This window comes from Microcebus murinus, chromosome 4 (assembly GCF_040939455.1).
Source record: "Microcebus murinus isolate Inina chromosome 4, M.murinus_Inina_mat1.0, whole genome shotgun sequence".
NCBI lineage: Eukaryota > Metazoa > Chordata > Mammalia > Primates > Cheirogaleidae > Microcebus > Microcebus murinus.
In genome coordinates this window covers 59,077,144-59,104,621 of record NC_134107.1, presented here as the reverse complement: position 1 = coordinate 59,104,621, position 27,478 = coordinate 59,077,144, and the positions used below count along the sequence as shown (strand labels likewise).

Sequence of the window (27,478 nt, the reverse complement as noted above, 5' to 3'; positions counted from 1 at the left end):
AGGTGTCAGCAAAGGTTTACTGAGTAAATGGAATATCACTCCCGCCACCCCAAGAGCTCATAGTCATCCCTCAAAACCCAGCTCAAATGCCCCTTTCCAGAAGCTATCACTTCTTCCTCCCATCTTCCCTCACCCACTTCATTGGTGACTCCAAAGCATGAGGCACGCCCCTTGTTTACATGTCAGACCATATTTTTGTGAGCAGCTTAACATGATTTCCCCAGCTCTCCATGGCTGGCTTCGCAAGAGTCAGGCGCAGGCCAGTCTGTCACTGTGCCCATAGGGCCTGGTCCAGAGAAAGGGCTCAATAAATAGTTGTTGGTGAGGTCCTGGGGTCTGTGAGGGACCTTACTCCATGCCAGCCGAGCTGAGCTCTAGTTCTCTGCATGGCTTGGGTTTGGTGGGGCTGCTGGTGGCCTGGCCACAATGGCAAATGTGACAGCTGCCCGGGCCCTGGGAGTCCTGCCCTGGCGGACTCAGCGGCCGTGCCGCTGCCATTTGGCCGTGAGTTTCCATATTAGCTCCCGCGGCCGCTGGCGGAACTTCTTCTGGGTGAAGTAGAAGAGGATGGGATCGAGCACGCTGTTGGCGCTGGCGAAGGGCCGCATGCCTTTGTAGGCGGCTGCAAAGGCCTCCAGCACGGGGCAGGGGACACCTGGTGTGGAGCGCACGGCCAGGTAGGCTGTCTTGGTGACGTGGAAAGGCAGGAAACTGATGGCAAAGGTGGCTGCCACCACCACAGCCATGCGGGCCGCCTTAGCACGCCGCTCCTGGGCCACAGGCCCCATGGGGCCATCCTGGCGGCACAGGCGCCGAGCCAGGCGACAGTAGCAGGCCAGCAGGGCTGCAAAGGGCAGCAGGAAGCCGATGACCGTGAGGGCCATGCCGTAGGGCATGTAGTGGCCGGCCAGGGCGGGCGGGCTCAGGTCGTAGCAGACGGTGCGGTTACGCTGGATGCCTGTGGCAGCAAAGACAGCTGTGGGCAGGCACTGGGCTGTCACAGCCAGCCACACGGCTATACACACAGGCCAGGCAGCCCGGTGGCCCCCGCACTTGTGCCAGGGGGCCAGTGGGTGGCAGATGCCCAGATAGCGCTGGAAGCTGATGCAGGTGAGGAAGAGGATGCTGCCGTGCAGGTTGACGTAGAAGAGGAATCGGACCAGGCGGCAGGCGAGGTCACCGAAGGGCCAGTGGTCACCCTGGGCGTAGTTGTAGATGAGCAGGGGCAGGGAGCAGGCATACAGCAGGTCGGCCAGGGCCAGGTTTAGGGTGTACACGGCCGTGCGGGTCAGGGCCCGGCGGGATGTGCAAATCTGGGCAATGACACAGATGTTCAGCGGCAGACCAGCCGCCAGCACCACTGAATACACAGGTGGCAGCAGCAGACGCTTGAAGTTCTCACGGTAGACACAGGTGGTGGGTGGCAAGCCCAGAGCCTGGCCTGTGCCATTGTCCCACTCCATGGCTGCCCAGCTGGGTTTCCTACATTTGGAGAGGCTGGCGAAGCAAAACACAACCTGTCAGTGACATGCTTACTCACCACCTGATAGGCGCTGTCCCTCTCTGGGCCTCGATCTCCCCATCTGAATAGTGAGGGCACCGACTTTGTCATCTCTTATATTCACCACCCATGGAGGCCCCACACAGCTCCTGCTTCAAGGAAACCTGGAGTACAATAAAGCTCAAGCTTGGGAGAAATCCAGTTTACTTTCTTTCTATTGTAGTCATCTCCCTTTAGCCTTCCTAGTGAACTTCTATTCATGCTTCAAAAGCCTGGTCATATGTCTCCTTCTCTGTGTTAGTAGAGGTTGATGGACTTGGGTTTAAAGCCCAACTGTATGGATCAGCTCTGTGACCTTTGGGTAGTGATTTACCTTCTCTCAGAGACAGGGAAATGCTGCACCCACCTCTCCAGGATGTCGTGAGGTTAGAAGTACTAAGTATGTTATGCTGGCTGGGTGCGGTGGCTCACGCCTGTAATCCTAGCACTCTGGGAGGCTGAGGAGGGAGGATTGCTCAAGGTCAGGAGTTTGAAACCAGAGCTGCTTCTGGGGTCCCTGGGGTGGGGAGATTGTGATCATGGTGGGTCTGTGTGTCTCTCCCAGACGGGGAACCTCCTGAGGAGAAATGCCGAGTCTGGTGTCTCTGTGTGTCTCGGGGTCCGGGGCAGACAGGGCCCTGATAACTTTTAGTTAACCGGTATGAATGGTCCACACTGTGGACAGCGCCCTCCTCAGCCTGAACTCCACCTTCCAAATCCATGGCCCTTCTTTTGTCCATAGTCTGGTTTTCTGTTAAATAGAGGAAGGAGTTGATTAAGGAGTTCCCTACCGCCTCTTTCCCCTGGACTTGAGTCTGCAAAGGTGGGTCTAGCAGAGCCACTGGCACGACAGCGGCGCCCCCTGGTGGCCAGAGTGAAAACAACTTCGCTGAAAGCCAACGGCTGAGGGACCAAGGCAGCCACTTACTTTGCAGGGAAGGATATACAGGCAGTGTGAGGGGGAGGGACCACTCAGCGTTACTTTGTGGATTGGAAGCAGAGTCAGAAACAGAACCCAACTGCCTGATTCAGAGGAGGCAGCTTGGTGTCGCCCATGGACATGGGACGTAGAGGTTACATGCTCAGCTCAGAGCTAGGCAGGCCTGGGTTCAAATGTTGGCTTTCCCACTTCCATGCTGTATGACCCAGGTCATGTCACTTGCCTTTTCTGGGCCGGTGTCCTCATCAGTAAAATGTGTCATGGACCTGGCATTCAGTAGGTGCTCAATACATGTCATGCCATTGCATACTATACCTGTCTCTCCTCTCATCTTTTCAGGGTGGGTTGTGGGGAAGCCAGCAGCACAAATGCCTCAAGGGCTTAACGGGTTCTCTGATAAAGTAAGTCTGAATCCTAGTTACTTGCCTCTAACTTTTCCACATTATTGGTGTCTACAGAGAATTTACAACTTACATCCAATGGACCTAAAAGGCAAAGCCTTTTAGATAGTCTGAGCTTCCTCTCTTCCCATTTTATAGATGGGAAGAACTAAGGCCCAGAAAAAAAAAAAAAGCCCTGCAAATGTACTCAGGTGTGTGGTGAAGCCTTGAGGTCAAGTACACGGACTCCTGTCCAGATGCCCAGGTTCAGATCCCAGCTCTGCCATGTGTGAGCTGTGTGGTCTTGGCACATTATGGAACCTCTGTGCCTCAGTTTCACCATCTTTAAAATGGGATAGTGCCTGCTTCATGAGGTTGTTGCAAGGATCAGAGCCTGGAACAGGGCCAAGTGCCAGCTATTTAATACACCTAATAAGCAAGGTTATGGGGTTTGAAAAGTTTGTATTAGAGCAAAACATACTCCTTTCCAACTTAAAATTTGATTGTGATGAAACTATTTTACCTAAATTCTGGGCAAAATGGTAATGTTTGGATTCTTTTTTTTTTATTTTTTTTTATTTTTATTTTTTTTTTGAGACAGAGTCTCGCTTTGTTGCCCAGGCTAGAGTGAGTGCCGTGGCGTCAGCCTAGCTCACAGCAACCTCAAACTCCTGGGCTCGAGCGATCCTTCTGCCTCAGCCTCCCAAGTAGTTGGGACTACAGGCATGCGCCACCATGCCCGGCTAATTTTTTTTTTATATATATATATCAGTTGGCCAATTAATTTCTTTGTATTTATAGTAGAGACGGGGTCTCGCTCTTGCTCAGGCTGGTTTTGAACTCCTGACCTTGAGCAATCCGCCCGCCTCAGCCTCCCAAGAGCTAGGATTACAGGCGTGAGCCACTGCGCCCGGCTATGTTTGGATTCTTTAGTCTGCATTCAACAACCCCACATCACCTTTAGTTATCAAAGAGTTTTTTTTTTTTTTTGCTGTGTGGTCGATATCTGAATTTTTTTTTTTTTTTTTTTTTTGAGACAGAGTCTTACTCTGTTGCCCAGGCTAGAGTGCTGTGGCGTCAGCCTAACACAGCAACCTCAAACTCCTGGGCTCAAGCAATCCTCCTGCCTCAGGCTCCCAAGTAGCTGGGACTACAGGCATGCACCACCATGCCTGGCTAATTTTTTCTATATGTTCTTAGTTGGCCAATTAATTTCTTTCTTTTTTTAGTAGAGACAGGGTCTGGCTCTTGCTCAGGCTGGTTTCGAACTCCTGACCTTTGAGCAATCCTCTCACCTCAACCTCCCAGAGTGCTAGGATTACAGGTGTGAGCCACCATGCCCGGCCTTATTAACGAGTCTTTGTGAGGCTTCAGCCCATGTGCTAGGAGTGCCGGGTGCCCAGCCAGGACGAGGCAGGCCCTGGAGGGAGGCCAGAGAAAGGAGCACATGCATCCCCTACAGTGTCGCCAGCAAGCTGGGATTACACAGGCAAGAGAAGTCTGTTCATTCACCTTGTCATTCATTGGGTCAGGCTGTTCTCTCATTCACACATTCATTCTCTTGTTTTCACATGCCAGGCATTTACTGAGGACTCACGGCCTGCTGGACACATGAGGGCACAGAATGCAGATGGAATAGAGCCACAGATGTACCAGTCTGAGGGAGGAGACCAGTGAGAGCCACAGGCTGAAGGGGACTTTTCAGAGGAGAATGAAGGATGGTTCGGGAAGATTTCCATGAAGGACACCCGGGTGGGAGGAAGGTGTGGCAAGCAGGGTCTGAGAGGAGGTGAGTCTTCCAGGGCAGACGTTGCGGTGAGGAGGAGAAAGTGGGTAGAAGGGTGCTGTGTCCCTAAACCTTCCTGTGGGAGGCCTGTTGCCCTCAGACCCCAGCCCCAGGGAGTGCGCTCTGTCTCAGGTGACTGGAGACTACAGTCGTTTTCTGTCCCCCGCACTCCCTGGTGAGACAGGTCCTCCGTTGACTGCCTCCCCTTCCTCTCGGAAGGAGGCAGGGGGCTGCAGGAGGGGACGCAGGGAGCTGTCCTGCCCTGTGGGCAAACCCAAAGGCTGTGCCAGGAAAGGCTGGCTGCCTCCCTCCCCTTCCCGGCTCCCTCATCCGCTCTGTCTTCTGAGGACCTAGGAGCGCTGAGCTGTTGTCCCGGTTCCCGTAGGGGCTGGCCTCAAGGGAGGGCTCACTCTGCTCCCACCTCAGGGTAGCAGCTGACACTGGTGTCACATCTGTCATCTGCTCTTGGGTCTTAAGTCCTGGACTAGCTCAGATGCCAGCCTCTTCCTGGGCTCCAGCCACTCTGCTGGGGTGGGAGCTTTCTAACAAGTGGCTCTGGCTACATCCTTCCCTACATCCCTCTGCTCTTTGGGGAAAAGCCCAAACCCCTTTCCTGACATTCAAGGCCCCTGCCAAGCCCTCCAGCCTCATCCAAAGTATCCTAGCTCCACTCCACTCTGCCCCTCATTCTCACCCCTTCCTCTGTCTTCACACTATTCCCAAGACACTGTGACTGCCGCACAGCCATAGGCAGCCGGAGAGCCAGATGCCTCTGCAGCCTCCCCATCCTGCTGTTTCCTTTGCACAAAGTGCCACTCACCGCCCCCCATCTACCTGTCAAAGTCCCCAGTGTCCATCAGGCGCCAGATCCCATCCGCGTGGAATCCCTTCCTCTGGACCTCCCAACTGTCAGCGCTGGACTCAGCCTGCCTGCCCAAAGTCACAGTTCCTTGTGTCCAGCTGTCCCCAGGCCACCCCACACTGGCCCATGGCCCCCAAACACACCGACACTCACGTGCAGCCTCCTGGCCTGTCCCTGCAGCACGCTGGTGGTCCCAAGTGTGTTCGGGCACAGGGGAGCCAGACCTGAGGCTCCTCACTCTCTGACCTTCAGCTAGGCTGCGACACCTCCGGTGGGGCGGGCAGCTTCCTCTGTTTCCTGGCAGGGCTGTCTCTGACTGAGAGAGCCCCTACGGGGGCCACCACCTCCCTGCCACCCCCAACACCACGTGGAAACTGGGCCTAGAGGAGCAAGGAGGCGGAGAAAAGGCGTCCTTCCTGGAACCTCCCCCATCCAGCAGGGGAGAGAAGGGCTGAGAGGGTAGAGAGAGAAGTGGGGTGGACCAGAGGCTGCCCGTCAAAGGCCAGCCCCATAGACCCCAAAGTTTTCTTTCTCCTTAGCCATTCCTCAGTCTTCTCATCTGCCAAATGGGCAGGTTGGTGACTAAAGAACTCTTGGCTCTTCCTTTAGCTTTAGAGCCACCAGGTGTCCACTCATCTTCCCAGTCGCATACTCCTCTATCCTGCCTGCCTTCCTCACTCATTCAGTGGCTCATTCACCAACACTGACGCCCTTCCCTCTACGTGGCAGTCCACTACAGCCACTGTTCCCTCTCTCCTCCCCCGTTTCCCTTTCCTTTTTCTTTTCTTTCCTTTTTTTTTTTTTTTTTTTTTGAGACAGAGTCTCACTTTGTTGCCCAGGCTAGAGTGAGTGCAGTGGCGTCAGCCTAGCTCACAGCAACCTCAAACTCCTGGGCCCAAGCAATCCTCCTGCCTCAGCCTCCTGAGTAGCTGGGACTACAGGCATGTGCCACCATGCCTGGCTAATTTTTTTCTATATATATTTTTAGTTGGCCAATTAATTTCTTTCTATTTATAGTAGAGACGGGGTCTCGCTCTTGCCCAGGCTGGTTTTGAACTCCTGATCTTGAGCAATCCGCCTGCCTCGGCCTCCCAGAGTGCTAGGATTACAGGCGTGAGCCACTGCACCCAGCCTCTTTCGCTTTTCTCTATGCACATTTATTGAGCACCTACTATATGTCAGATCCTCCCACATTCTCCCAGCTAGCGGTCCCTGCCCTTCTGCAGGGCAGGCCCAGAGCTCCCAAGGACAGAGGGTGTGTGCTGTGGAGAGAGAGGTGATGTCCTCACCTGAGTGAGATCTTCCTGCCTGTCCCTGGCTCTCCCCAGCCCTTCCTCGCCACCAAACTAGGCCTCAGAGCTGTGCGAAGGCTAGAGGAGGAAGTGTAGCTCCTCAGTGTCCCCTCGCTCCAGGGATGGAGGCAGCATTCCAGAAGGGTGGCCTGGAGGAGGTGGCTTTTGGTTCAGATCAGCAGAGGCAGCAGGGGAGGGGCCAGGGTGGAGCAGGGAGTCCGAGGCCCAGCGTGTCGTTCTACCTTTGCCCTGCTCACTGTCTGACTCTGGGCCCCTTCCCCTCTCTGAGCTTCCTCTGTAGCATGTGGTCACACTGCCCGCCAGCAGATTGGGAGGGTGGAATGACACCAAGGGCTCTTCATCTTTTATCCTGTAAGGTGCTGAGGGGACTCCTAGACCCCAAGAGCAGCAGAGACAAAGGTGCTGTAAAGGCACTGATCTTACCCCAAACCCATTTTTACAGGCAGGCGGATAAAACTCAGAAAATTCAGATTTGAACTGCCTGGTAAACACTTGGGCAGTTGTGCACAGATTGAGCACCTACTGCTTATTCAGGTCTGTGCTAGGAGGCCACTCGTGCCGGCTGAGGGCGTGGACCTCCTGGTCTGATTTGAGCTGTTCTGGGGCCCAGGAGGGAGAGATGTCCTGGCCTTCAGCCCAGCAGCCAGTCCTTTGCTGGGTCCCCAGGACAACCTCCCATGGCCACCCTACCAGGGCAAGTCACTATCTGTCCCTGAAATGGAAGCAGCTCTGAGGGCTTCCTGGGGGTGTCAGCCCCAGTTCAGAGCAGGGCTTGCTTCAGACACCTGAGGGTTTCAGTTCCTGCCACCTGGACGGGAAACACAAGGCTGTCCCCTTCAGGCCTCAACCAAAGGCCCCAGACATGCAGATTTGGAAACCTGTAATCCCACCTTCTGTTCAGTAAGGGCACTTGGACCAACTTCAGAGGGGAAAGGAAGCTCATGGGGTCCAGGTGGAGAAAGAGACTAAGGCCAGCTGCCCCTTCCCCACCCTCTTCTCAGGGGGTCAAGGGCATCTAGGATCCCTGGCCTGGCACCTCAACAACCACCGAGTACCCATTACCCACCCAGCCTTTCAGTCCTTTGCCTTAGTACCGAGTGGAGGGCTGAGGGCTCTCGACCTTGGAACCGCAGCACGACAGCGCGTGGGCTTGCAATGACCCCCAGGACGACTGAATCAGAGCGAAGGAGATGCCCGGTTCTCACCAGGTCTCGGCTTTGCCTGTGGACCTGGCCAGGCCTGGGGAGGGACAGTGCAGGTCTGAGGGGTCGCGGGTGCACCTGGGAGGGAGCAGCCTGGAAAGCTCCGGGAGAAGGCGCATCTGTCGCTGGGCATTGCAGGCCTGGAGGGACTTGGGCGCAGAGGGTGAAGGGGGCCTCTAGGCAGGGTGCCCGGTGTGAGCAAAGGCACGAGCCTAACCGGTGTGACAAATAAAGAATGAACATTGTAGCCATAGCACGGGGTGAGTTGCGGGAAGACAGGGCTAGGCAGAGGCCTGAGGGGGGCCGGGCTGCCTGGAACTGCCCGGCCTCAGCCTTCCCCAGCAGGCCTTCCAGCCTCTGGACCTGTGCACATGCTGTTCCCACTGCCTGGAACGCTTCCCCCCGCCTTGTCTGAGCAATTCCTACTCATCCTTCCTCGTTTTCTTGTCTGTAGGATGAGAGTGATCATTGGCACTGGCAAATGAAGCTGTAAGAATGAAAGGAAACCATGTCTGTGTCCTGGCACACAGCGGGGACTTGATCAACCTTTGTTGGCGGAGTGAATCAGTCCAGGTCTCGCCCGGATGTCCCCACTTCAGCCTCCCTCAGTCCATTGAGGGCTCCTCTCATTTCTGGGCCCTCAGCCCTGGGTGTTATTTCTGAAATGTCTGTTCTGTGCCAGATGTTTTGTCTGCAGTTCTGGGCAAAGGATACGGAGATTATTCTGTCCGTTTTACAGATGAAGAAACCAAGCCTCCGGAAGGCCAGTGAGTTTCCCAAGGTGACTCAGCCAGGTGGCATTTCAACACGGTCTTTCTAACTCTAGGGCCCCACTTTCCACTGTTCCCCCAAAGTCCCTGCTTAGATGCTCAAACCAGGGGGTATCCAGGCCAGTTGTGTCTTCCCTGCGCTGAGGGCCTGTGGCCATGAGATGGCGCCAGCGGACAGCTCGGGACGGACAGCCTGGCTCCTTCCCAGCGCTGCCCCTGCTCGCATCAGGGGCCTCCCCTCTGGGGCTGGCGCTGAGCAGCTGCAGGACTGGGCTCCCGACCTCAATCCCTCCTCACCCCTCCGCAGCCCTCCTCCTATGTACCCTTCCCAGAAACTCGCAAGCCCTTGCTCTCAGGTCCTCTCCCTGGTCAGTGTGGCTCACGGGAGCCACTGGGGACGTTGGCTGTGGCAACAGGGCCAGTGCTGAGCCCTGCTGGTCTGAGGTGGAGGCCCCAGAGTGCGCCTGACGCCAGGCATCCACTGCCCGTCTCCATTGCAGCTGCTCCATCAGCACAAACACGGCAGTCCCTCAGCCCACAGCAGAGACACCGTCTGCCACCTCCCTTTCTTCAGTTCAGTGGCAGCATGGGGTCAGCTCTACAGCAGAAGCAATTCAGTCTAGACCTAAGGAAGAACTGGCAAGGGATGAAGCTCTTTGGGCTGCTTAGGTCCTACAGTCTCAGGATAAACTTTAGATGACCTCACAGCCTCACCCCCCCCCCCCCAAGGCCTTCCTATCTAGAGGGGATGAGGGGGCGTGTTGGCCAGAGGCAGGAGCTGGAAGCCTGAGTCACCGCCTGCCAGCTAGCCAAGGCAGGAACCAGCCCAGACCGGGCTGGCCGTGGGAAGAGGCTTCCTAACCTTGCCCTGCCTGCCTGCTGGGAAATAAGGCCTGGAAACCCCCTTGCTGGGTCCCTGCCCGTGAGCTTAGCAGGAGGGCACAGGATGACAGGGCCTTCCTTCCCCTGAGGAGTCAGTCAGGCTGGGATCCACTACCAACGTGCTGTGTGACGTTGGTAGGGCGAGCCACCTACCCTCTGGGCCTGAGTAAACAGGCAGCTATGGTACCTATGGTACCTATCTACCTTACAGAGCACCCTCAGTGCTCCTGCCGTCACCCCAGCCCTGGCCCTGGGCAGCATCCAGCCTGGGGCAGAGGTGCCCCAGGCCCTACCTCAGGCCAGCCTGAAGCCAGCTTCCTGATGCCAGTGCCTCCCTGGCACCCACAGGGTGGGGCAGAGGGCAGAGTCCCCCACCTGAGGAGTCCTGGCCACACCTGTGGTGTCAGGCTAGACACAAAAGCAGACAGACCTGGCAGGAGGGTGCAGGGAGGGCAGGAAACCTGATTTCTCTTCTCCTTTTCCACTTCCCCTTCTCACCTCTTGCTCAACAGGAATTAAAGCTGGAACCGAAACAGCCACTTTGAGCGCAAGGAAGGGGAAGCCGCAGCTTTGGGGAATTTGGGGGTTGAGGCTGCTTCCTTTGTCTCCTCTCCCCCCTCTTCAAGCCGAGCAAAGAGGGAACTTGCGTCTCCTGAGCCCCTACTGTGTGCCAGGCCAAGGCCGAGCATGAGTGCGCCCCCAGGAGCCCCACCGCAATCTGCACAAATGCATGTCTTGGGCATCGACGGCACACCCGGCATTGTGCAAAACGCTTTACGTGCTGTATGTCATTTACTCGTCACAATTACTAATACTGTTTCCCCTTTATAGATAAGGAAACTGAGGCATGGCCAAGTCAGCAAAAGGTTCTGTCTTGGGAAGGTGAACGACGAGGGTTGGAGACCATGGTGGCCCTGGTGGGCGCAGGGCTGAGAGGTCAAGGGCAGCCCTGGGCTGAGGAGCTGTGGGGCCCTGGTAGCAGCAGCGGCAGGGGAGTCCCCAGTGAGCAGAGGGGGAGCCCGGGGTGCCCGGCCTTCCAAGTGCACGCCGCCCGCAGGGCCACAGCAGCGCCCAGCCCTGGAGCCTCCCCTGGAGCGCGTGGGAGAGGCTCTGCTCCTTGCCTGGAACCCGAGGCTGTCCCAGTTTTTGTCTCCCTGTGGAGGAGCCACTCAGCGCTCCCTCAAGAAGAAAGCTGCTGTTTAGTTGCAAGGGGCGCAGGTGGCTGACAGCCTCAGCAAATGCCTTTAGGACCCAGCCACCCTCCCAGATGACCAGGCTGCCTGCTGGGGCAGAGCTGGCCCAGTCCAGCAGGCGGGCATTGTTCTGCTGCCCTGTAGCCTCTTCCCACCCTGTTCCCAGACCCCCCTCTCACGGTGTCAGCCCTGCTCTCTGTTTGTCGTTTGGGGGATGTCCCCTTCTCCCTTCTGGGATCTTGAGCATCTGGGAGTGGTAAGCCTATGACTGAGGCCTGCCAATGAGAGAAGAGGGGGCTCCTCGGACCCTGTCACTGGCTCAGGAGGGGACAGGTGACCCTCACGGGATGCCCCGGAGTCAATTCTGGGGCTTTTGTAGGACATGGGGAAGGAGACAAGTTTTCCACTGGATTTGCACAGTGGGGAGGAAGTGAGGCTGGAGCTGCTAATGCCAGTTAGACTTTGTGCCAGGCACTGTCCTGGGCACTGGAGATACCACCAGGGAGGGGACTGTCCAAAAATAAAGGCGAGGCATGGAGGAGTTGAGAGATGGGAACACACTGTTTCTGAAACACCACTGAGTGCCTGGTTCTAGCCATGCCTGAAGCTTTACCTTCCACTGGTTTCTTGGTGGTGTGAGTGAATCAACTCCCTTTTTGCCTAGGATCTGTCACTGAAATCAGGACTCCTGCCCTATAGATCTGCACCCCATGGTCAAGAAGAGAGGTGGCATTTCCCTATGGGAAAACTGAGGCCAGAGAGATTGGGAACTTGCCCAAATTGCACAGTAAACCCACCATGACACCCCGCCTCTTAGGAACAGAGTGGCCTAAGAAAGGACAAAAAATGGAGGTCAGGAGTCAGGGCACAGGGGCAATGTCAAAGACTTCCTGCCTTCCCTTCTGTAACTTTGTGAGGAACTGGGGACAAGGTCTGCTTTGCCTTTGGGGCCTTAGAGAATAGCACAGGCCTGAGCTCCCAAGAGGCACTGGGAAATGTTGGATGATTGAGTCCAGTCTATAAAGATGAGCCACAGGGCTCTGTCCTTGGTGCTGCCTGGCTCTATACAATTTTCCTTCTAAAATTTTTGTCTTGGCTGATGATAGAGAAGATTTGTCAAGGGGAATGAAGGTAATGGCTGCAGGAGCAGCACCGCTGAGCCTGCGTGGGTCCTCCAGGCCCGACCTCAGGAAGGGCAGACCACCCACGCTGCCTGTGTGTTTATCGTGGCGCAGTCCTGCCCATTTCACTAACAGACACTGAGGCCTGAAGGAAGGCAGTTTTGTAGACCACAACTCTCACTGGTAAGGCTTGGGAGTGGAGGGAGCCTCAGAGAAGCCCCCACCTCCCATGAAAGGCAGCCCCTACTTTGACTTCTGCTCTGACCATCTCTAGCACTTCCTGGAGCCTGAGACAAGACATCCCACTGGACCCCAGAGTCCAGGGACCAATGACAGGGCTCTGAGTTCTGTGCCCTCAGGGTCAGAGGGGCCTTAAGATTATCTAACCCAGAGCTACTCCTATCCCCAAGAATGAGGCTCCACAAATGACACCTTCGTGACAGGGCTTCTCTGGCCCCTGCTTGCATACTTCCCTTGACAGGGAGCTTACTCCTCTCCCAGGCTGCCGCATTCCACCTTGAGAAAGCTCACTGGGAGATGTGCTTTGTCACACCAAGCCCTGAGATCTGCCTCTAGTCACTGCTTTTCTCCCCAAGTCCAGCCTGCCTCTGGGGCCTTGGAGCTTAGCTGCCCTGGAACAGCCTGCAGAGATTGTCCCAAGACTATTCATCTGTGGTCTTCATTCCCACTGGGCAATTCCAGGGCTCATGTCCAGGCCCAGGGAGACATTGTGGTGGATCCCATAAAGCAGGCATGAGGCCATGTGGCCAAGGCTGTTTCTAAACTTGAAGACAAAGCCTTTGCTAGCCTTTGTCCTGTCTTATTCCCTGCCTGGAGCCCGTGAGGGGGGCATGGTCTCTTCTTACCATTTTGGGAGGAGAAAACCAAGGTTCCCCCCACCCCAAAGCTTAATAACTTGCCAGGGCTTCCAGCCAGTCAGTGATCTTCCAATCAGCAGGACTGTCTTCTACCAAACCCCAAATCCTCACCTGCAAACATCAGTCATGTGGGACTGGGGCCCCATTTGTGGCCAGTGCAGTGTGGAAGGAAGAGGACTTTGTGGGTGACGGAGACATGGCCTGGGAGGAGGAGATCAAAACCAGGGGCAGCTGCGTGGTTCAGAGTGCAATGTGGGAGGTTGGCGGGTGACAGGTGGCTCCTGCGGTGGAGTGTGTTGTTGCATGTGGAGTGTGTATGAAGGACAGAGGACAGGCCTCACTTCCTTGGGTGGTCACACAAATGACACCTTCTCTAATGAGGCCTTCCCCTACCACTGAGCTAAACCCCCTCCCATCCCCCTGTGCACACACGCACACATGCACACATGAAATTCCTACGCCCCTTCTCTGCTATATTTTTCTCCTTAGCATTTACCATCTTTTAACAGATGACTCTGTTCATTCACTTATTCTCTCTCTCCCCCACCAGAACATAAACTCCACCAGGCAAGCAGTTTTCATGTTCTTTTCACTGCTATATCTCCAGCACCTAGGACAATGCCTGGCGTATAGTAGGTGCTCAATATGTATTTGTTGAATGAATTAGTGAATACATTTCCAGGGGTGACTCAATATTGTCCACACGGAAAGGACTTAGGGTCAGAAATCTGACTGGGTGCGTAGGGGACTTGGCGTGAGGCCATCTGTATAGCAAGCTGTAGTTTCACTCATGGTATGTGTTTATTGGGACGTGGGGGCAGATACAGATGAAATGTGGGAGCCACAGGCCTGGGCTGTGTCCGTCTGGCTGTGTGTGTAAGATTCAGGCTGTGAACAGTCGCAGCTTAGAGGGGCCAGCAGGACTCGGGCGTGGCGGGGCAGGCAGCCTGCTCTTCCTCTCCTCCCCACCCCCGCCCCCCGCCCTGTCTTCCCTGGTGCTCTCATCTCCTCCCGCACAATCACTCCCTGACACCAGGGCCCTTGGCCCAGGATCTTCCTGGCCTCTCCCCTTTCCCTCGCCAGCCTGTACCTCCAGCCCAGGACCCAGAATCCCCGTGAACACAGCCAGTCGATGCATACCCCTGTAGGAGCCACCATCCGACCGCTCCGTCCTGCTCTGTGGAGCTGAGTGTGGCTGGAGGACGTGACTCAGTCGAGCGCCTGAGGCCCCACAGGCCTGGTTGCTGCCCCCATTGCTTGGGTCCCCAACCTTCAGTCTGTCCTGAGGTTGCCTCTCTCCCTTCTCTTCCAAGCCTTGTCTCCATCTTTCTTGTCAGCTCTACACCCTCAACCCTAATAGCCCTCAGCTGCTCCTTTCAGAAGGGCTGGCTTCAACTTCCCACCACCTACATAAACCCCTGTGCCTGCTCCCTTCTCTGCTCCCTAGTAAACCCCTTCTCTCTGCAGCCTGCCCCCCTCCTCACTTGGAGGCCAGAGGGCCTGGCTTGCCCTTCTGCTGGTTCCTTCCCCTCAGCCCAAACACTCTCAGTGTCTCTTATCCTGGCAAACCTCTTCCTGGGCCCCACGTGCCTCTCCAGTTGTGCCTCTTCCTTCTTTCACAGTGGAGCTTCTGGAAGAGTCGCCTGCAATCTCTGCCTCCGCTTCCTCCCTGCATCCATTCCTCACAGCCCTGCAGTCAAGCCGGGACAGAGCAGGAGCCTTTGGGCCAGGCTGCGGGAAGAGCAGTGGGCACCCTGTCTAGTAGGCGAGGCTGGCGGGATGGGACTGTGGAGCGAGCAACTGTCTGAGCTCCATCACAAGGCAGTGTCCAAAGTGATCTTGACAACACAGACCTTGGTGCAGGGCTGGGGGAGGGGAGCCTTCCTCTTCCAGGAAAAGGCCTGGACTCTGCCTGGAAGGTGGGTGAGCTCAGGGTAGGCAGTGGCACCTCCAGAACGTCTGTGTGAGGGGGCATTTGGGGGATTCTGGAAGGGGTGGACGAGGGGACTGGTTGGCATGATACATTTACATAGCTCATGACACTGGTTTGAGAAAACCTCAATGGTCTGCGCCACAGAATGGGGGGGCTGCCAATCATGGAGCAGGTGAGGGTGGGGGTCACAGGGCTCCCCAAGCTACCCACCAGCAATGCCCCTGAGGATTCCAAATGTGAACTTTCACTCCTGGAACAGGTCTCTACGCAGAACTCCTTAGAAGACTCAGAGTTCTTTAAGCTCCATGCCAGGAATTAGATCCAAGCACCCATTCCTGGATGTGAGGGTGATCTGGCTGCGACATCTGTCACCCCATTGATCGCCAGGGTTGATTCAGCTGATCTGGCTAGCTAGACAGGTGTCCCCTTCCTCCCTCACTGCTCCAGGTGTGTCCCTCCCGAAGCTGTGCGCTTGGTGGAAGAGGACAACCTTCCCCACTAGAGGAGGACCAGTTTTCGGTCAAGGGTATACGAGTAGCTGCATTCCCTTGCTAGAACCTCCAAACAAGCTCTCAAACACTCATTCCTGGCCTTTGTACCCCCTGCCACCCATCAGTGTTCCCTTTGCAAAGCTTGACTTCCAACAGACCTGGTTCCCAGCCTCATTCGGCAGCTCGTGAGCAATGACTTACCTCTCAGAGCCTTAGAGTCCTTAGTTATAAAAATTATAAACAATCGCAACATTGTTGGGGGCTCAAAGTGAAATAACAGATCTAGATGACCTAGCCTGACACCTGGTGCACAGTAGGTATGCACTCAGTGGGGCTTCTATTATCATAATTTTAACAGACCAGCTAAACTCATAAGAAATGGCCTCCCTTGCAACCTTTGCTTCCTCCCTTCCTCCTTCACCTATTCATTCATTCATTCATTCATTTGACATGCATTTGCAGCGAGTCTTACGATGTGCAGGGATCTGTCCTTTGAGGAGCCCCAGCTGGTGGGAAAGGCAGATGACAGTCAGAGAATTAGGAAGACAGATGAGGGTGGTGTCGGAGGCCTTGATCCAGCCCTCAGCTCACAGAGGGGAAGCTGAGGCCCACAGCAGGCAAGAGGATGCTACAGCCCTGCTGGGAGCTTGCAGGGGCGCCTCCCCTCCCTGCGGCTCCAGTCTGGCTCTCTTCGCTGGTAGAAGCAAAGGCATGGCTTTGATAGCTGGGACTTTGAGGAATCCGGAAGGATGACTTGCTCCAACTGCCAGGCCCATGCAGGCTGTCCCATCTTAGACTGGGGAGGGAAGCTCTTAGAGCTTCCAGAGTCCTCCTCTCCTCTCCTTCACACCCATTTTTCAGTGGAGGAAACTGAGGCCAAGAGAGGAGAGGCATTTGGCCCTGGGATAGTACAGCCATATGGGCAATGGGATGGCTGTCAGGTGCAGGAGACAGAACACCTGGCCCTGGCTCTGCCGCTGGCCAGCTGGATTCATGATTCCTGAGGACCCTCAGCTGGTGAGGGTGGGATTCCAATGACACCAGTGTCTGGCCTGCATCTGGCCCTTGTGCCCAGCACCGTTCCCAGGGGTCAGTCCCTTCTATTCCAGCCTGTGTCTCTCAAAGCATAGCTGAGGAGGACAAATCAGGAAGGAGCTATGTGTCACCTGCTCCAGAGCACTGTGGATCTGGGCTGGTACCTTGTTGGGTGGAAGAGCCCAGACTCCACCCTGCCCAAGGGAGCCAGATGTCCCGGCACAGCTCAGCTAGGCTGTGCCCCTGTCCTCAGCCCTGCCAGCTCTCCCAGGGTGGGGCTGGCAGGGAAGCTTGGCTCTGGTCCTTGGAGCTTGCAGACTTGACCAAGCCCCCTGAGTTTCAGGTCCTGTGCTTGACCTTGACTCTAACAAGGGGTGAGGATGGGTTGAGGCAGTGTTTGGGATGACATGGAAGATATGGCTATTGACTGTTTAAAATGGTCAGTGGGCTGGGCGCAGTGGCTCACGCCTGTATTGCTAGCTCTCTGGGAGGCCGAGGCGGAAGGATCTCTCAAGGTCAGGAGTTCAAAACCAGCTTGAGCAAGAGCGAGATCCCATCTCTACTAAAAATAGAAAGAAATTAATTGGTCAACTAAAAATATATAGAAAAAATTAGCTGGGCATGTGGTGCATGCCGGTAGTCCCAGCTACTCAGGAGGCTGAGGCAGTAGGATTGCTTAAGTCCAGGAATTTGAGGTTTCTGTGAGCTAGACTGACGCCATGGCACTCTAGCCCGAGCAACAGAGTGAGACTCTGTCTCAAAAAAAAAAAAAAAAAAAAAGGTCAGTGCCAGATGCCTGCTATCCTCCAATTCCAAATTCCATCTAAAGAAGTCAGTGGGGCAGGGCCTGCTCATTGCCATCTCTCTTGTGGGAAAACCATTCACCAAGCCCTGTTTGTACTATGTTCTTATATCTGTCAAACTCCTATTCTCTTACCCTGTGGCCCCTGCCCCAGCTTAGACCATAGCCATCTCATGTTCTCCAGTCTTCCATCTCCCTAGCCAATCCATCCCTGTCTATAGCCAGATGGACCTTTGCTTAGCAAAGGTCTGACCTCATCACTCTCCCCTTCCTAAGTCCTCTAGAGCTCCCTAGTGCCTGAGGATAACAACAAACACAGGCCCTGCTGACCTTACTGTACTCAGCTACCACCCCTGCCCTTGCATGTGACCGGCTGGGCCTGATTCACTTTCAGTTCCTGGGACTGGCTGTGCGCTCTTTTCTCCCCGGTCAGTGCCGTTTCCACTCCAGGACTGCCCTCTCCTCACGTCTGCAGCTGGCAGACTCCCACTGTGAACTCAGTGACAAAGGAGACCCAGGTCCTGTCCACAGGAACTCACTGGGGACAGGGGACATATACCTGAAATCCCACAATCCAAGGCAAACGTCAGGGCCCAGAGTCCTGGCAGGGAGGATGGTTCCACAGGCAGGGAAGGCTTGGTGAGGAAGTGGTCAAGTGTGTGTGGAGCAAAGCACATTTCAGGCAGAGACAACAGCAGGGACAGAGGCTGGGTGAGGCCTGTTGAAGGATGGTGAACACAGCTGGAGCTGCCAATGTGCCAGCAGATGTGCTTGAAAAAGAGGCCCAAACTAGTAATAATTGTTATATAGTTATTGAATCCTTACCGTGCGCTAGATGTGTATTACCCCCATTTAATCTTCATAAGGACCCAGAGGACAGACACGTAAACTATGTAGGTGAGGTAGGACTGGCTATTTTCTTCATTTTATATTTCTAGTGGGGAAACCAAGGCACAGAGGTCAGCTCAAGGTGCACAGGTAGAAGGAATGGCTACTGGGCTATGAACCCACACAGTCTGGCTTCAAAGTCTACATGCTTAGCCCCTACAATATGCCAGGGCTTGGATAGGGAGGGTGTTAGGTGGCAGGGAAATCCAGCCCCTCTACTGTTCTGACGCAACCTGCCTGGGGCCCAACCTGCCTTGGGCTCACCCTCCCACCAGTCACAGGGCCTCATAATTGCTGCCTCCTCTAGGAAGTCTTCAGGGACCAACTAGAAGGATTCACTGTACTTCTCCCAGACCCCCCACAGGAAGCCTAAGGTGAGGGCTGTCCTTCCACACAGAGCTTCCCAACTCCAGCTGCAGGTCAGATTCCTGGAATCCTTCTGAGGAGGAATGTTTGCCTACCTAGCATCTCTACCTATTGGGAGCCTCCTGCCCCATTTGGTGGAGATCTTGTTCATTCAAAGTAGTCACCTGACCCAGAGCTGACCAACCAGAGCATCCATGCAGGCCACTCACCAATGATTGGTTCAGGAGCAACTAATTAGAGTTTGCACAACAATTTTGATGGAATCCAAATGAAAGGTCCTCTCTCTTTTCCTCCTGGGTTATTAGCTGTGAGGACCATGGAGGCCTGGTGCTTCTGGAAAGAACTTGAGTGAGAGTGTAGAAACCCAGCAGAAAGTCAGGAGAAAGAAAACAAAGAGAATGCTAATGGCATCATTGTAACTGCTGGATCTATCATGTCAAATCTGAGTCTACCTTGGACTTTTAATTTACATGAACTGATATACCTTTTCTTGCCCAAGCTAGTTGCATTTGTCACTTGCAATCAAAATGGCACTGACCACTATGACACCAAAAGCACAGGCAACAGCAACAAATTAGATAAATTGAATTCATCAAAATTTAAAATTTGTGTGCATCAAAGGATTTTTTTTTTTTAGACAGAGTCTCACTTTGTTGCCCAGGCTAGAGTGAGTGCTGTGGCACCAGCCTAGCTCACAGCAACCTCAAACTCCTGGGCTTAAGCGATCCTCCTGCTTCAGCCTCCCGAGTAGCTGAGACTACAGGCATGTGCCACCATGCCCGGCTAATTTTTTGTATATATATTTTTAGTTGGTCAGTTAATTTCTTTCTATTTTTGGTAGAGATGGGGTCTTGCTCAGGCTGGTTTCAAACTCCTGACCTCCAGCAATCCGCCCGCCTTGGCCTCCCAGAGTGCTAGGTAAAGGACATTATCAACAGAGTGAAAAGGCAACCCAAAGAATGGTAGAAAATCTTTGAAAATCATATGTCTAATAAGGTAAACCCAGAATATAGAAAGAATTCCTACAACTCAGTAATAAAAAAGAAACAACCCAATTCAAAGATTGGCAAAGAATTTGAGTAGAAGAAATACAAATGGCCAAAAAGTACATGAAAAGGTGCTCAGCATCACTATTCATCAGGGGAATGCAAATTAAAACCACACATACCACTTCACACCCATTAGGATGGCTACTATCCAAAAGAAAAAAAGTAGTAAATAATAATGGTGAGGATGTGGAGAATTATTGGTAGGAATGTAAAATGGTGCAGCCTCTGTAAAAAATAATATGGTAGTTTCTCAAAAAATAAGCATAAAATTACCATACAATCCAACAATTCCAATTCTAGAATTCCAACCAAAAGAATTGAAGACAGGGACTCAAACAGATATTTATACACCAATGTTCACAGAGTGTTAGTCACAATAGCCAAAAGGTAGAAACAACTCAAATGTCCATAGATGCATGAATGGGTGAACAAAATGTAGTATACACATACAATAGAATATTATTTGGCCTTATAAAGGAATGAAATTCTGACACATGCTACAATATGCATGAACACTGGCAACATTATGCCAAGTGAAATAAACCAGTTGCAAAAGGACAAATACTGTATGCCTCCACTTATATAAGGTATCTAGAATAGTCTGATTCATAGAGCTAGAAAGTAGAATGGGGGTTGCCAGGGACCAGAGGAGGGGCGACTATGGAGTTAGTGTTTAATAGGTATAGAGTTTCAGTGGATGATAAAAGAGTCCTGGAGATAGGTAGTGGTGATAGTTGCACAACAATGTGCATGTACTTAATGCCCTTGAATGGTATAATCAAAAAGGATTAAAATGGTCAATTTTGTTATGTGTATTTTACCACAATAAAAAATAAACAAAATAACAATAAAAAACAAACAAAACCCAGCCCTGACTGGCACATCTACTGTATTGGGAGACAATCCTCCATGGGCCTCTCATATTTCTGCATATCTTGTGAGCAGAAACAGACTGCCTTTTGTTCCAGATGATCTTTTCAAGGATTTTTTTTTTTTTAATATGAAGGGGTGGGGGGTTGTGAGAAGGGGTGCTCGGTTGCCTTGTTTATTTTTGTTGTGACAGAGTCTCACTCTGTTGCCCTGGGCAGAGTGCAGTGGTGTCATTATAGCTCACTGCAACCTCAAACTCCTGGGCTCAAGCAATCCTTCTGCCTCAGCCTCCCTGGTAGCTGGGACCATAGATGCACCCCAACACCTGGCTGAGTTTTTTTTTTCTTTCTTTCTTTATTTTTGGTAGAGACAGGGTCTCATCATTGCTCAGGCTAGTCTTGAACTCCTGAGCTCAAGTGATCCTCCCATAAAAATTTCATTTTTATGGCTAAATAATATTCCACTGCATGGGTATATCACAATTTGTTTATCCATTCATCAGCTGATGGGTTATTTCCCATTTGGGGCTATTATAAATAATGCTGCTATGAACATTTGTGTACAAGTTTTTGTGTGGATGTATGTGTTCAGTTTTCTTGGTTGTCCATATGGGAGTAGAACTACTGGGTCCTCCCGCCTTGGCCTCCCAGAGTGCTAGGATTAGAGGCATGAGCCACTGCACGGGGTCTCAAGGATGTTTTTAGAGCAAACAGCCTTGGGAGATAATGATAATGTCTTCCTCTGGAGCAAAAAGCAGGTTTATTGACTGTCTGATGTAACAAAGAAGCTTTCCTCTGGAACAAAGGTCAGGCAGGCTTACTGCCCATTATAAAAGATGTGGATTGCCTGAGCTCCAGGTTCCTTTCTTGCCATGCAACCCACTGCACACCCAGGTATTATTCAGCCCTCTTCGCATTGTCCTGTGGGAGTTGGGGGGAACCAGTGCAAACACTGATATTCTGGCTACTCCTATTGCTGTGAGGAACAAAGTTCTTTATCTCTATTCAGGAGTTGTACGTCTTCTGCAGCATCTGTGAAACTGTGGCAGGCTGACTTGTTAGCCTGGTACTCTTGCATCAGAATCTCAGATGAGAGACATTGAAACCCTGTATTTCTGACAGTTCATCACGATGCAGCAGGCCAACTCAGCTTTGTGGGAATCTTTCCCGAAAGCTAAGCCCCTGACGAGCTGGCTTCTCTCAGGACCTAGCACTTCCCTCCTCTTGGAAGCCGATCCCCTCTTTCACTCCAGCCACCAGGAAACTCATTGTCAACTTTCCCTGTGCTCCTACCTTAGGATCACCCTAGTTGGAACCTTCTACATCATTTCTATATTCCCTCTCCTGGTTTTTAAAAAATTGAGATATAATTCACATGCCATAAAATTCAACCTGTCAAAGTGTACAATTCAGTAGTTTTTAGTTATTCACAGATTGTGCAACCATCATCACTAATTTCAGAACATTTTTACCACAAAAAGAAACCCTGTATCCATTAGCCATCACTTCCCTTTCCTCTTTCTCCCATCTTCCAGGAAACCACTAGTCTCTTTTTTGTACTTACGAATTTGCCTATTCTAGACATTTCATATAAATGAAATCACACAATACAATATGTGCCTTTTATGTCGGGCTTATTTCACTTAGCATAAGGTCTTCAAGGTTCATCCATATTGTGGCTTGAATCAGAATTTCATTTTTATGGCTAAATAATATTCCACTGTATGGGTATATCACAATTTGTTTATCCATTCATCAGCTGATGGGTTATTTCCCATTTGGGGCTATTATAAATAATGCTGCTATGAACATTTGTGTACAAGTTTTTGTGTGGATGTATGTGTTTAGTTTTCTTGGGTGTCCACATGGGAGTAGAACTACTGGGTCAGCTGGTACCTTTTGAGGATCTACCTAACTATACTCCAAAATGGCTGCATTACTTTACATTCCCAGCAATGCAAAATTCCAATTGCTCCACATCCTCATCCGTACTTGTTATTGCCTATCTTTTTTACTGTAGGCATCATAGTATGTGTGAAGTGGTATTATATTGTTTCGCTCCTTTTTTATCTTGTCATTCATATTTTTTCATTTCATTCTATGTATTTCTGCTCTGAGTCCTGAATACCACGTGGAGTGGGAGAGTCGGGGGTTTTAGGGACAGAGAGTCCTGGTTTGAATCCCCCCTCTGCTTCTATTAGCTGTATGACTTTGAGCAAGTTATTTAACACTCTGAGACTCTGTTTCCCCACTTATTATATGTGAGTTACAGTAGTGAGCTTTCTTGCTCGTTGCTGTTATTGTAAGATAAATCTGTAATAAAGCCCAGGTGTGGGCTGGCACAAAGTGAGTCCTCAGTGAATCTCACCAGTGGCACCCAGAGTTGGAAGGGGAGACCTAGGCTGGGCACTGTTTAGGTTTTGATCTATTATCTGTTTTACTCCAGCAACTTTGTACAATAGAAGCATTTCTGTGCCAACCATTAGCCTCTTTGTACCTCCATTTCCCCCCTGTGGCATGGAGGCATATCCACTGCAGGAGCGTGGTGGGGCCCGATGTGAGCGCATGAGAAATGAGACTGTGCACCCCGATGCCAAGTATTGGTGAATCTGTAGGGTAGACTCTAACATCTTACAGGTCTTGTCTCTTGTTGCTGCCTAAGGGAGTTTCTCTTCCCTCAGACAAGGGACTCTCCTTTCCCTTGCAGAATCTGTCCCTGCCACACTCCCGCCCCACAATAGAAGGCACAAGGCGCTCAGGACCTGTGGGCTCATCCAAATGGCTGGTTCCCATCCATCTGGTGTGTCAGACACAATGGCATCCCTCACTCTGAGTTCAGACCTGCCTGCTGGTGCTATAGAACAGCCCCCCACTCTATCCCAGGCCGTGAGAACGAGCACTGCACAGGGAGTCAGGATGCCAGGCCCTGCCTCAGCTGGGACTCTGGGCCCAGCCTGTGAGTTCCTAAGGGGAAAGCTGGACCTACTAGCCCTGGGTCCCTGGCATCCTGTATGGGGCTGGGCACAGAGGCCACTGACCCAGCCTAGGCCATCTCCACAGACCAACAACTGCGTCTTGCACAGGCCCTGGCCTCCCGTGCAGCTACTATAAGACAGGCCAGCCACCGGGCAGAGGGAACAGCAAGACACCTCCCCATGCCAGGACCAGAGCATTGGCCCTAATTCAAGACAAGTCAATAGTCAGAGAGAAAGAGTCTGGGCTGCCAGATGCCCACCCTAGACTAAAATTGAAACCCATTTCAGAGATAAATGGGGAAATGGCCCCAGGGCAGGAGTGGGTGGGGTGGGTGTTGGACCTACTTTCCAGAGTGTCCACTGGCCCCAGGTCCTCTGCTGTAACAGGCACCTGTCACCAGGCTCTGCAGACTCGATCTTCCGCTGGAGAACCCAGAAAGCCTGGGCTTGGAGCTCTGGGTCTGGAGCCTGACAAATTGTGATCCCAGCTGCCACACTGGACAGGGTGCTTTAATTGGTCTGAGCCTCGGCTTCCTCAACTACAGATGGGAACAACAACGATTCTGCCTGCACTCAAGTCTGTGTGAAACACTTGACACATCAGAGGTGCTCAATACTGAGACCCGTTGTTAGTATTGCTTAACCTTCTCTTTCAGCCCAGTAGTGGTGAAGTGATTTATCTATTTCCTCTTTCATTCATTTATTCATTCAGCCAACCAGTCAGCACACGCCCACTAGGTAAGCCACAACAGTTAAGAACAAGGTTTTTGGAGTTAGGTAAGAGTTGAAACTCCAGCACTGCTGCTAGGTGGCTATTTCCCCTCACTGAGCCAACGTTTTCTTGCCTATAAAATAAGAACAATAATAGCATCTCCAGAGGGCACAGAGATGTTATAAAAAGTCAGTGGAACAATGATGTGAAAGCAGCCGGCAGGGGCAAAGTGGGTGGCCGGTGGGTGGCACAGAGGAGCCAGGCAAGCTTCTGGCCCTGCAGCCAGGGCCACGCTCTCAGCAGTCAGGTCTCAGCAGTCAGGTCTCCAGGGACAGCCACAGGATGAGGCAAGGGCAGGAGAGAAGAGTCTTAAGCTCAGAGACAATTGCTGGGCTTCCGGACATGCCCCCCTCCCTTTCTGGTAAACTAAAAAATAGTAAGGAAATGCAAAAAAAGATTGTAAGAATTTTAGAGGAGAAAAATCCCAGCCAAACAAGAGTCTTGGGCAGTGTGGAGTTGCCCCCACTCAGGCGGGCCTGGGGAACCTGCACAGGCACACACATGCACGCACACTCACAGCTGCACATGCTCACCCATGCACACACGCCCACGAGCTTGCACACACGTGCAGATGCACCAGAGGCACAGCCCTCGAGAGTTTGCACAAAGCCTTGTCATTTTTCATCTCCTTTGATACTGAGAGGCAGAGAGACTGTCACTTAATAGGCTTAGGATCCATTCTGGAGCTGGCAAGATATGTGAATCCTAAAATCCCCTCTTCAAGAGCCCAGGGCTGAATGCATGGGATGTGCTGCCTCTTTTCTCCCTGGCAGTATCAGCAGAGCTGAGCGGCAATAGAAACTCCAGAAAAGTTTTTTTTTTTTTTTTTTTTTTTATGAGACAATCTCCCTCTGTCACCCTGGGCAGAGTGCAGTGGCATTATCATAACTCACTACAGCCTCAAACTCCTGGGCTCAAGTGATTTTCCTGCCTCAGCCTCCCAGGTAGCTGGGACTACAGGTGCACACCATGACAGTGCCAGGCTAATTTTTCTATTTTTAGTAGAGATGGGGTCTCACTTTTGCTCAGGCTGGTCTCGAACTCCTGACCTCAAGCAATCCTCTAGCCTTGGCCACCCAGAGTGTTAAGATTACAGGTGTGAGCCACTGCACACAGCCTCCAAAAAGTTTTAACCCAGCTCCCCCAGATACATTCTTTTTTTTTTGTTTTTTTTTGAAACAGGGTCTTGCTCTGTCACTCAGGCTAGAGTGCAGTGGTGTCATCATAGCTCACTGCAACCTCAAACTCCTGGGCTCATGTGATCGTCTTACCTCAGCTTTCCCAGTAGCTGGGACTACAGGCACATGCCACCATGCCTGGCTAATTTTTTTATTTTTTTGCAGGGGCAGGGTATCACTATGTTGCTCAGGCTGGTCTTGAACTTCTGCCCAAGCCTCTCAGAGTTCTGGGATTACAGGCATGAGCCGCCACACCTGGCCCAGATACATGCTTTCACTCTGCTTCACTCCCCTTAACCAAAGTCACAACTGGACTCGGGGACTCAATTTCCACATCAGTCACCTGGGATCAGCTCCAGGCTACCTTGAGATTTCACTGGGTGACAGAAGTAAGAAGCTAGGCAGCGGGTGGATTGCTCGAGGTCAGGAGGTCAAAACCAACCTGAGCAAGAGCAAGACCCCGTCTCTACTATAAATAGAAAGAAATTAATAGGACAACTAAAATACATATAGAAAAAAAAAAGAAGTAAGGAACTTCCCAAAGGCCTCCTCTGTGGACTCCCATTTGGTCACTTAATCCTTTTTACCCACTCTCCCCACCAAGGTTTCTGGGGAGCTCTGAGGGCAGGGCCCAGCCTCCTCCCTAGAGACCCTCACCAGCATACTACACTTCACAGTTTACAACACTCAAGGAGAGTTCATTGTCACCCCCATTTTAGAGAGTAAGAAATTGAGACCTAGAGAGGAAAAGTGTCCTGTGCCATTTGCAACTCAAACTCAGACCTATGTGGCTCTGAATCCTGCCTCCACTATTCCGCTTCTCCAGCACAACCCAGCCCCAATGTCTCCAGCTCCTCCCCTCCTGTCCTGCGTGCCTCACCCCTCCACGCTGTGCAGCCCAAGGGCTCTAGGCACAACCAGGCAGAGGAAGGAAGGAGGACTCCTAAGTCTGCCCCACTCCCACTCCCACTCCAGCCCGCGATGAGCTGCGGTGGCCACAAGTGGACAGCGTGTGCTTAAGAAGCTCCTAGAGGAGCTGGGGGCACAGACCCTCCCAGAGCATTGACCCAGAAAACTCACCCGGGACTTAGCGAGCGGCCCACTTGCAGTCCGTGACTTGCTGGGGCAATTTCCTACTCCTGGAGCAGCCCCTGCTGCTAGCCAGCTCCTGTGCTACCTTCACATGCAACGTCTCTCAGAAGTCTGGAGAGGCAGCAGATGAGGAAACTGAGACACCCAAGGAGGGGAAGTGACTTGCCACAGAGCTGGCCAGGACTCGAATCCTGAGAACCTTCAAGCTCAAGTCCCCAACGCCAAGGCTGACGGAGCCACCACCTTGCTGCAAGGAAGTCACTTCACCCTCCGAGTCTGCTCACCCAAAGAATGGCATCATCAGTTGAGCCCCAAGGGCTGATGGGAGGATGGAGCGAGATAACATTTAAGGACCAGGGCCTGGCGCAGGAAGGCACTCATCAGATGACCACTTTTCCTCCTCCTCCCCACGCCCACCCCAGCCCTCTCCTGGCCTCTCTCGGGTCTGGAGACGAGCCTGTTCCTGCTCATTGCTGCCACAGGGAACAGTTAACTTGGTTTTCTCAGCAGTGCCTGGAAGGTCCATTAAAGGAAGCTGAGACCCCACCAAGCCCATGGGTCCAGATACCCCCACCCCAGGGACTGAGGATGGCTCCTCCAATAGCAGGTGAGGCTGAGCCCGGGTACCCTTCCCCTCCCCAGCTCCGATCCCTCCTTGAGCTTGGGCATTATGGGGAGAAGGCGGCCAGGGTGGCTCTGCCTGGGCCCACGGTGGGCCTGGGCCAGCCCCTCCTCATCTGTACGGTTATTCACTCTCACTCTCCCTCCTCTTCTTTCTCTTCCTCTTCTGCTTTACAAATACTCATCGGGCACATACTTTGTTCAGGTAATATTCAAGTCACTCAGCGGCACAAAAGAAAGTCCCTGCCCTGAGATGCCTATATTCTAGCATGGGAGACTGGTTTATTTTAGTTAATGAGTAAATATATAGCAGGGCAGGTGGTGATAAGAGCTATAAGGAAGAGTAAAGAAGGATAAAAGGCAGAGATTCAGGGCTGCAACCTTGGATAGGCCGGACAGGTACCACCTGGGCTGGAGAGATCCCCTGTCCCCACACCACCTCCCAGCTCTCTAGAGAAGCCCACCCAGCCCGGAGGGTACCCTGCCCCAGGCCCTGGGTTCCCACTGTGTGCCAGGCTCTGCCTCAGCAGATCTCAGCAG

The 27,478-nt window shown here is 52.7% G+C and overlaps 1 protein-coding gene across 4 annotated transcripts; it reads right to left on the bottom strand.

The window, feature by feature from the left end:
• On the bottom strand, positions 1-26,549 carry P2RY6 (pyrimidinergic receptor P2Y6). 4 transcript variants are annotated; one of them, XM_012745138.2, is made up of 2 exons: positions 26,306-26,463; positions 1-1,497 (listed from the first exon to the last, which is right to left on the bottom strand). In XM_012745138.2, exon 2 carries the CDS (start codon positions 1,461-1,463, stop codon positions 477-479), a length of 987 nt encoding a protein of 328 aa, XP_012600592.2. In that variant the 5' UTR covers positions 1,464-1,497; positions 26,306-26,463; the 3' UTR covers positions 1-476. The 4 variants fall into 4 exon arrangements, 2 of the variants coding, with proteins under 2 accessions (XP_012600592.2, XP_012600593.2); XM_012745139.3 differs by lacking the exon at positions 26,306-26,463 and adding an exon at positions 5,662-5,753; XR_012918972.1 differs by lacking the exon at positions 1-1,497 and adding an exon at positions 20,152-23,743 and having other exon boundaries at positions 26,306-26,549.
• Between the last annotated feature and the right edge of the window lie 929 nt (positions 26,550-27,478).

Coding starts and splice junctions, on each gene's coding strand:
- P2RY6 (XM_012745138.2), bottom strand. CDS start 1,463: ATGGAGTGGGACAATGGCACAGGCCAGGCTCTGGGCTTGCCACCCACC.